The sequence below is a fragment of the Sebastes fasciatus genome, chromosome 23, assembly GCF_043250625.1.
Source record: "Sebastes fasciatus isolate fSebFas1 chromosome 23, fSebFas1.pri, whole genome shotgun sequence".
NCBI classification, from domain to species: domain Eukaryota; kingdom Metazoa; phylum Chordata; class Actinopteri; order Perciformes; family Sebastidae; genus Sebastes; species Sebastes fasciatus.
The window spans coordinates 11,637,986-11,647,369 of NC_133817.1; the positions used below are offsets into that span (position 1 = coordinate 11,637,986).

The window sequence follows — 9,384 nt, forward strand, 5'->3', positions numbered from 1 at the left end:
AGCAGCCTGTATGCCATCTGGTAACCCCCTCTGCTTTTCTCCCTTCATTGATTTGGACTGTAAATAAGATGTGAGGGTGAGTGAAGGGTTAAAAAAGCCTGCTCTGTCTCTGAGACTCCTCCCCCTTTGTGTGACTCATCAAAACAGGAAGCAGGAAGTGCTCCCCTCAGCTGAACACGTCTATCTGTCACAAGATCTTGGTTGTGAGGTACGTCTGGCTCTAACTTTACTGCTATGAAGCTGACAGTTAAACAGTTTGCATTTCAAGGCTGATTTGTGTCCAGCAGTGTTCACAGGGTGAAGACAATAGTCTGCGTAGCAAGGCATTGTGGGTATAAAGAAGGGCTTCCACTGTGTGTTGGATCAGTGTTCTCAACTCTGCCCTACTTTCACTTTCAGAGTAAAACAAGCAGCTCTAAGTGTGAGAATGGCAGGCAGGCACTCGCTCCCCGAGGTGGACCTCTCCTGTCCCATCTGCTGCGATATCTTCCGGGACCCCGTGGTCCTCAAGTGCAGCCACAGCTTCTGCGACCCCTGCCTGAAGCGCTACTGGAACCAGGGCTCTCAGAGCCGAGACTGCCCCCTGTGCAGGACCCAGAGCGTGGACGAACCCGTGGCCAGCCTCACCCTGAAGAACCTGTGCGAGGCGTACGCCCAGGAGAGCGACTGTCTGGAGGACACGGCGGGGGAGCTGTACTGTGACCCCGGGGAGATGTGTCCTCTTCACGGAGAGAGGCTCAAGCTCTTCTGCGTGCCGGATAAGCAGCCTATCTGTGTGGTCTGCCACACCTCCAGGAAGCACAAACAGCACGACTGCTGCCCTGTCAGCGAGGCGATCATAGATGTGAAGGTAAAAATAGTATTAGTAGTAGTAAAAAGTGTTTTTTTTAACATTAAATCATGTAAACATGTTCTAGTTAGAAACCCAAAAATACAAGTATGCAACTGAAAATAAGCATAATAAGTCCTCTTTAAAAGTGATTCTTTTCAACAGGCCTTCAAATAAACTTTTCTTTTCATTATCTGTCCAGGAGAAACTGAAGTCTGCCGTCAGCTCATTGCAGGAGAAGAAGAATGCTTTTGACAAAATGAAGTTAAGCTACGAGGACACTGTGGCGTACATTCAGGTGTAGTGCTGTTTTTTGGTGACATTTCTGCAACAAAAAAAAAATCCTGCACTTAAAGGGACTGTTTGTAACTTTTTACAGGTATAAATCTACCGGGTCGGGATCCCATGCGCGCTCGCGTGTGGCTACGCTGTTCAGACCGCTGCCTGCTTGCCTTCACTCACACTACACACTGCAGAAGAGTTAGTTTAGCTCTGAGAATATCTAGTGAATGTGCAGTGGACGTTTGTGCAGAAATAACTGCTGCAGCTCCTCCAGACCAACAGAGGTTTTTCCGTGTCTTGTGAAGTGACGGGGCTCCGCAGCGAGAAACGTTATCGTCTCCGACCGGGTGCCGGTGTCTTCCTGCGGGCGCAGTCGGGAGGCGATAACGTTTCTCTTCCTGCTTCAGCCCCGCCACCGACCCACTTTTCCTGCTTCAGCCCTGGAGGCTGAAGCAGGAAAAGCCAACACTAGGATCAGCATTGATTCATGGAGAGACCTTCGTCTGGTCAGCTAACATTACTGCCAATCAGGTGAAATACAGAGTGATATTGTGGTTTTTAGCTGACGTGTGTCGCCTCACTGTGTTGAGCGATGCTCGTTCATGTCTATTTAGAGCGAGCAAAACGCGAGCCAGACGCTGACTTTCGTTGACTTAACAACCACAGGTGTCGCTGTTAACAAGCATTTTTGAAAGTTACAAATAGTCCCTTTTTAAATAAGCAGTGCTGGTTATTTTTACAAACCGTGCTTATTTTTTTACGCTGATTTTTATTCCAGGTCCAGGCTCAGTTCGTGGAGAGGCGGACCCGGGAGGAGTTCGAAAAGCTCCACAGTTTCCTGGACGCCGAGGAGGAGGCCAGGATGGAGGCGCTGAGGGGGGAGGAGGAGCAGAAGAGACGAGCGTTGATGGAGAAGATCGAGGAAATTAACCGAAACATAACGTCCGTGTCTGAATCCATCAGGGGTTTAGAGGAAGAGATAGCTCTGGAGGGCATCTCTGTCCTTCATGTAAGTTTGAAATACATTAAAGGATACTTGCATAAAAATACTTTTCTTTTCTTAAAACAAAAAATGCCTCTTTTTTTTTCCAGAAATGCAAGAGGACATTGGAAAGGTGATTAAAAAAAGCTTTTACTTTTAACTTTTTCTTTTCTGTGCTTGCATAACAAGATACATAAAGTGCCTTTATTCTGCTTCCCTGCAGAGTTAACAGCCCAATAGAAGATCCAGTTATGGATCCCGGAGCTCTCCTAGATGTGGCCAAATATCTGGGGTCTCTGAACTTCCAAGTGTGGGAGAAGATGCATAAAAAAGTCAAATTCAGTGAGTTACAGAAGGTTTACTCTTTCACATTCACTTCGCGTCATGTAACTCCTGAGGTGGGAGAAAAAGCTTGTGATGCAGAATGACCTCCAGTCAGAGTGTGTTACCTGGAGACAGCTGACAGTCTGCCATGTTTTTATCTTCAGCCCCAGTCACTCTGGACCCCAACACCGCTGCCCCGTGGCTCGTCCTGTCAGACGACCTCACCAGCGTTCGTGACAGCGACGAGAAGCAGAAGCTGCCCGACAACCCGGAGAGGTTCGACCCCGACACGGGCGTGCTGGGCAGCGAGAGCTTCGCCTCGGGCAAGCACGCCTGGGACGTCAACGTGGGGGATAACACGGCGTGGGTCGTCGGCGTTGCTAAGGAGTCCGTCCAGAGGAAGGAGAAAGTGTCCTCGGTGCTGAAGAACGGCTACCTGTCTGTGTACTTTTACCACAAAATGTACTTTGCAGGCACCTCTCCTTTAACGAGGCTCAACCTGAAGAGGAACCCGCAGAGGATCAGAGTGCTGCTGGACTGTGACAAAGGCCGGGTGTGTTTCTACGACCCGCACGACAACACGCACATCTACACCTTCAAGCACGCCATCACCGAGAGAGTCTTCCCGTACTTCTGGGTGGGCTGTCAGCAGTGTCCTTTGACGGTGGAGCCGCTGGAGGTTTCTGTGAAAGCTGTTGAATATTTCTGAAAGTACATTTTTCCTCTTCACAACTTTTTCTTCAGCACATAAAGGAACTTTAACTTTTTGAATTTCACAGAGTACCGAGGAGAACGCTCCGAATCCAAAATCAGATTGCATAAATTCAGCACTTTCTTTCCAATGACCTTCAACATTTTCCAGTTTAAAACATAATACATACTTTTGTTTTGTCTTTACACAATTTGATATATACAATGACTTTAACAAGGTCCTGCTATTTCTTTAAAATTGTTTATGCAAAATTGTTTGTCTGCTAGCACAATGTGTTTTTAAAAAGTAACCAGAAGTGTGCCAATGTTTGTAACATGATACTGAATGTGCATGTCAAACAGATATATGGCAAATGCTAAATATGCTTTATGTGCTAACACTAATGAGAATGCTAATCTATTAAAAAATTATTTTCAACTATTATGACTTCCCTTGATTTTTGTGCAACCTGCAAGTACATGTTTGGCCTATATTGAAACAATAAATGGTTCATTATAAGTGCAAGTGAATGATGTTCTTCTCTCGCTTTATGGGTTATGAGTAATAAGCAACCATTAATATAAAACTATTACAGGATAGATACATGTTAAATGAGACCATACAAATTAAATACAATAAATATGTGATTAATCAAATGCAATAATATACAAATAAAATAGATTAAAATAAATGATTAATAAAACAACTATAAAATAGAATACAATTATACAAATTAAATACAATAACATGTGATTAATATAATAACAAATTGTAATAAAATTATACAAATTGAAATATAATAAAATATGTGATTACTAAAATATAACAAAATTATACAAATTAAATAGGTGATTAATAAAACAACAATAAAATATAATAGAATTATACAAATGAAATACAATAAAATACGTGATTAATCAAATGCAATAATATAATAGATTAAAATAAATGATTAATAAAACAATAAAATAGAATAAAATTATACAAATTAAATACAATAAAATAGGTGATTAATAAAATAATGATAAAATAGAATACAATTATACAAATTAAGTAAAAGAAAATAGGTGAATAATAAAATAATAATAAAATAGAATAAATTATACAAATTAAATATAGTAAAATACGTGATTACTAAAATATAATACAATTTTACAACTTAAAAAAATGAAATAAGTGAATAAAATACTAACCATTCTCTGTAGGTATACGTTTGTATGCTACAGTAACTTTTCTATTTTATTTACATTTTTGTGAAAATGAAATAAATGTATCATTTTTGTGTTTGTTTGCATTATTGGTATTCTAGCAGCACGTTGACGTCCCCACCTCACCTCACCCCACCCACTACACCCACTACTGGCAGGTCGACCTCCTCCTCCTCCTCCTCCTCCTCTTCATCACCGACAGCAAAGTAGTTCCAGCGGTGTGCCAGACTTTATTTTACTTTTGTGAAAAAGTGGTGAGCATTGCTGACGTCGACATGATTTTCTGAGTGCAGGTTAATTAGTGTTAAGCTGCTTTTCCCCCAACACAACGTTGCAGACGTCAGCAGCCTGTGTCACGGTGAGGTCAGCGAGCTAAGTTAATTATCTTCAATTAGCTCGCTAATTATAGCGACTATAGATACTAATAGTGCATGTAGTTAACAGGTAGCTGAGAATGTGTTTAAAATCCACACGTTTTGAAGGTTCTGTTGTTAGTTGAGGTTGGGTAAAGTTCAATTGACATACATGAAGACCTCCAGTCGGTGGACATCAATACAGCCACCAACAACAAACACTCTTCTCTGTGTAGTTTGAGTCTAAACCAGGGGTCAGGGGTCAGCAACCTTTACTATCTAAAGAGACATTTTAGGTACAAAAAAGAAAAAGAAAAAAATTCTAACATTTGAGCATTGTGATGAAGGTAACACAGTTTATAGTCTAAGTATATGGTATATAAGTTTAATGCAGTGAGGGCCAAAGTGCAAATGTACTACGGAGTATTGGGCCACATTGAGGGGAAAAACAAATCTAGAGTTCCAGAATAAAGTCGTAATATTACGAGAAAAAAGTCGTAATATTACGAGAAAAAAGTCGTAATATTACGAGAATAAAGTCATAATCTTACGAGAAAAAAGACGTAATATTACGAGAAAAAGACGTAATATTACGAGAATAAAGTCATAACTTTACGAGAAAAAAGTCGTAATATTACGAGAAAAAAGTCATAATATTACGAGAAAAAAGACGTAATATTACGAGAATAAAGTCATAACTTTATGAGAAAAAAGTCGTAATATTACGAGAATAAAGTTATAATATTACGAGAAAAAAGACGTAATATTACGAGAAAAAAGTCGTAATATTACGAGAATAAAGTCATAACTTTATGAGAAAAAAGTCGTAATATTACGAGAATAAAGTTATAATATTACGAGAAAAAAGACGTAATGTTACGAGAAAAAGACGTAATATTACGAGAATAAAGTCATAACTTTACGAGAAAAAAGTCGTAATATTACGAGAAAAAAGTCGTAATATTACGAGAATAAAGTCATAATATTACGAGAAAAAAGACGTAATATTACGAGAAAAAAGTCGTAACTTTATGAGAAAAAAGTCGTAATATTACGAGAATAAAGTCATATCTTTACAAGAAAAAAAGTTGTAATATTACGAGAAAAAAGTCATAACTTTATGAGAAAAATGTCATAACTTTACAAAAAAGAAAATAACACCTAAAACTATGACTTTTTTTCTCTTAAACTTATGACTTTATTATCATAATATTACGACTTTTTCTCGTAAACCTATGACTTTATTCTCGTAATATTATGACTTTATTTATTTTTTCCTCAATGTGGCCCTAATACTCCATCGTACCATCATACCATCGTACCATAGACCTACAACAATGATAAATAAAAATTAAAATGTAAACAAAAAACAGTTATTCATTTCCATTTTTAAAAATCCACAGGGAGCCACTGGAGAGGAGCTAAAGAACAGGTGGCTCCGGAGCCACAGGTTGCTGACCCCTGATCTAAACTATATAACATTAACTTTAGCTAAACTCACTTAAGCTAACCCTCCACCTCCTCTATGTCCTTTTAGCTAATTCCCTAAAAATGAGTTGTTCAAAATGTGTTTCAGGAGGTCCAAGATGCCGAGAGGAAGCAGAGGAACGAAGAGGAACTTGGCAGACGGTGTTTTAGAGCCCTCGTCCAAATCTTCCAAAGTCACCTTCCTGAGTCCGTCTCTCGTCCTCCTGGAGATTCCTGCTGGCACCAACACCAGCCTGCCTGTGTGGGAGGCCATGAGATCCCAGCAGGTTGACATCGCCTGGACCGTCAACCCCTACAGCGTCGGTGTCCATTTGACCCCCGTGACCTCCGAGCAAGGAAAGAGTACGACCTCCACCCAAACTGAAAGCACTTCCAGCGTGGCGGCACAGACCTTAGTGCCTTCATCCGGGATCCTGCAGCCTCGGATGGTCATCCAGTCCATCACCCAGCAACACGGCGCCGCACAGAACTCCTGCGTCCTGCTCACCCTTCCCCAAAACGCCACCCAATTGCCTCCAAACCCTACGGCGGCCACCTCCCTCGTCGTCTCCCTGCCTCTCATCATCGCCCAACCACAGCCTGCCAATCAGCCCAGCACCCCTACCAAGAAACAGGCCATCCAGACTCTGACGGCTACCCCGACCAAGCTGCAAGCCCCGTCCAAAGGGCCCGTCCCGTCTCCGTTCCACACCAAGAGCGACTCCGACGTCCAGGTCTGTGACAACTTCCTCCTGAGTTTGTGTCGCGCAGGGAAAAAGTGTAAGATGCACCACACCCCCTACCCGTTTCACTGGCAGCTGTGGTGCGTGACCACCCACCAGTGGGTCGACATACCCTCTCACTCCCAGGTCTTACTGGAGAGAAGCTACTGCAATGTCAGCCAAGAAGCCATTTGCATCAAGGATGGGTAAGTAAGAGGATAGATTTAACTATTAGAAGATATTTGCTTCTGATAAAGACAATGGCTGCGTCTGAAAACACACACTACAAACCCAATATGGGTAATATCTTTCAACGTACTTTTTGTGTGAATAAGCAGTAGTGTGTATCTTTTCTGATGCACTGAACTGAAGTTTACATCGTCACTTCCTGAGAGCCTCCTTGTAGGTTGATACGCGTAACCATGGTAACCCGTGCCAACCTCATGTGACCAAAACAACGTTTTTGGTGAGATGCAGATGCTCTTCTTCAGACTTAATGAGTGTGTTTTAATTGTAACCTTACAATGCTGTCTTCCTGTAGGACCGTCCGCTACAGTCTGTCCTTTGACTCGATGGAGTTGGACAACTCGACGAGGCCCAAGTATGACGGAGTGAGACGACTGACTAACTCTGACAGTGTGGTCAAGAACCCTTACTTCCCCAGCAAATGGAGAATCTACTGGTGGAACATCCTCGACTGGGAAGAGTACAACAAGGTGAATGTTTCCCTCTTTATTTATCTCTCTTTTTCTTTTAGCTCTACGTTGCACCCCAAAGCCATTTTTTCAGCAGCTCCTCGCTCATCGATATGGTTCATCTCTCCCTCTCCGTAGGACGTGTCCACCTTGCTGCTAACAAAGATGAGCGATAAGGAGCCCGATTGTTCTTTCTTCATCGGCTCCAAGGAGTACGAGGTGGACTTCACCACCATGGTCCAGACCAACGTCACCACGGGCTTCTGCAGAGAAGTTCGCTGCAGACCCTTCTACCGCTCGCCCGACTCCATGCGGAATTACCTGCAGTGTGTATCTGTTTATCTGTGTCTCTGGCAAGTCCCATATCTCCTCTTCATCACATTAATATCCTCTTTGTCTCCTCTCTACACCCAGGACAGGAGTCCAGACTGAGCCCGACGCTGATCCTCCGGGGGCCAATTTCAGCGTGGACCCTCTGGAGGAGTTCAGCTCCTGGTATCCTCCCGTGTGGCGTCTGGACTCGGAGCAGGACTACAGCTTGGTGGACGTCCCGGCCGGCACGCGGGCCTACCAGAGTGTCCAAAACCTCTTCTCCGAGAGCCTGCCTGAGACCAAGGCGGACATCCTCAGCATCCAGCAGGTCCAGAACCTCCTCCACTGGGACAAGTACCAAAGGTCAGGCTGCTGTTTGTGTCTAAAGACTTAAAGTTACTAAAGCTGTTTGCGTTGATTACTATGTGAATGGCGTACAAAGATAAAAAAAAAAAGAGGCAGGAGACATGTACAAAAGACGCCAGCGACATTGAAACATGTGTATCTGTGTTGTCATTACAGGCACAAGGTGTACATGCAGAAGCAGCAAGCCGCATCCAAGGAGCCTCTGGAAAGACATCTCTTCCACGGGACGACCAAAGAGTCCTCGGAGGACATCTGCCACAACAACTTCGACCCCCGCATGGCCGGCGTCAACGGGACGTCCAACGGTTTCGGCTCCTACTTCGCCACCGCCGCCTCCTTCTCCAACACCTACGCGGTCAAGTCGGGTCCGGACAAGGTCCGCCACATGTTTCTAGCCAAAGTCCTGGTGGGGAAGGTGATTAACGGGAGGAACAACTACCGCCGGCCGCCGCAGCTCAGCTTCAAGACGAGTCCGTTTTGTCTCTACGACACCTGCGTGGACAACATGCACAAACCCACCATGTTTGTAGTCTTCGACAGCTGTCAGTGCTACCCGTACTACCTCATCAAGTACAAAGACCTGCCCAAAGAGATCGATATCTCATGAAGAAGCGGACAGCAGGGGGAGTTAGCTGATGTTGATTGTTCTTAAAAGGCGTCCAGTTATGACCTGAAATGTTATCAAATTTTATCACGTGAAGTTGCAGCGAAGTTCGCTCAGATAAAATGTGCAATATGTAGATTATGTGCAATGAAGACACGGAAGCAGAAATGTAATTTACGAAGCACTTTATTTTTCAAAATTGTCTTTTTATTTTGGTTATTCAAACATTTTTACATCGATGGAAATAAGTACTTTTGTGTTTTCTCTCAAAAGGATGTTCTGAATCAAATCGACATCTGTCGTGTTTTATGAAAACAAAACCGTTCACTGAATACATTCATCTCTTTGTATCTTAACATTTTAATCAAGTTTTGATCTTCCACTGTTATATTTTTCATCTGTTTAAAAAGTATATCTGGTCGTTGTGTTTTTGAAACGTCAGACTGGAATGTGTTCACAGAAGTAATAAAAGCGTATATATATTTAAAAATATTTTCTATAAAGTGTTTTTTCTCTCTCTTTTCATAATTCACACAAAATGACAAAACT

At 42.7% G+C, this 9,384-nt stretch overlaps 3 protein-coding genes across 8 annotated transcripts in view; 2 read left to right on the plus strand and 1 right to left on the minus strand.

The window, feature by feature from the left end:
- The window catches only part of ptn (pleiotrophin), a 93,739-nt gene that overhangs the window by 76,579 nt on the left and 7,776 nt on the right, over window positions 1–9,384 (minus strand). The gene's annotated exons all lie outside the window — the stretch shown is intronic.
- trim35-14 (tripartite motif containing 35-14) lies at window positions 91–3,630 on the plus strand. The gene is made up of 7 exons (XM_074625446.1): window positions 91–208; window positions 400–850; window positions 1,032–1,127; window positions 1,890–2,120; window positions 2,204–2,226; window positions 2,317–2,435; window positions 2,582–3,630. Exons 2-7 carry the CDS (start codon window positions 428–430, stop codon window positions 3,124–3,126), a joined length of 1,437 nt encoding a protein of 478 aa, XP_074481547.1. The 5' UTR covers window positions 91–208; window positions 400–427; the 3' UTR covers window positions 3,127–3,630.
- LOC141762032 (protein mono-ADP-ribosyltransferase TIPARP-like) overlaps window positions 4,454–9,384 on the plus strand; it is an 81,216-nt gene continuing 76,285 nt past the window's right edge. Inside the window, exons 1-6 of one of the 5 annotated variants that reach the window (XR_012592701.1) lie at window positions 4,454–4,570; window positions 6,246–7,064; window positions 7,400–7,574; window positions 7,692–7,879; window positions 7,968–8,228; window positions 8,388–9,253. Coding sequence is in view for 4 of the 5 variants with exons in the window: in XM_074625834.1 (XP_074481935.1) it covers window positions 6,256–7,064; window positions 7,400–7,574; window positions 7,692–7,879; window positions 7,968–8,228; window positions 8,388–8,838 (1,884 nt within the window). In the remaining variant the exon portion in view is untranslated. Of the gene's footprint in view, window positions 4,680–6,245; window positions 7,065–7,399; window positions 7,575–7,691; window positions 7,880–7,967; window positions 8,229–8,387; window positions 9,329–9,384 lie in introns of those variants that run through there. The other 4 variants (XM_074625834.1, XM_074625836.1, XM_074625835.1 and 1 more) reach the window with 4 other exon arrangements.

Bases quoted from the DNA above. Each gene is read 5' to 3' on its own strand.
- trim35-14 (XM_074625446.1), top strand. From the start codon at position 428: ATGGCAGGCAGGCACTCGCTCCCCGAGGTGGACCTCTCCTGTCCCATC. The intron at 851-1,031 runs GTAAAAATAGTA...TTATCTGTCCAG, and splicing joins AGGCGATCATAGATGTGAAG to GAGAAACTGAAGTCTGCCGT. The intron at 2,121-2,203 runs GTAAGTTTGAAA...TTTTTTTTCCAG, and splicing joins AGGGCATCTCTGTCCTTCAT to AAATGCAAGAGGACATTGGA.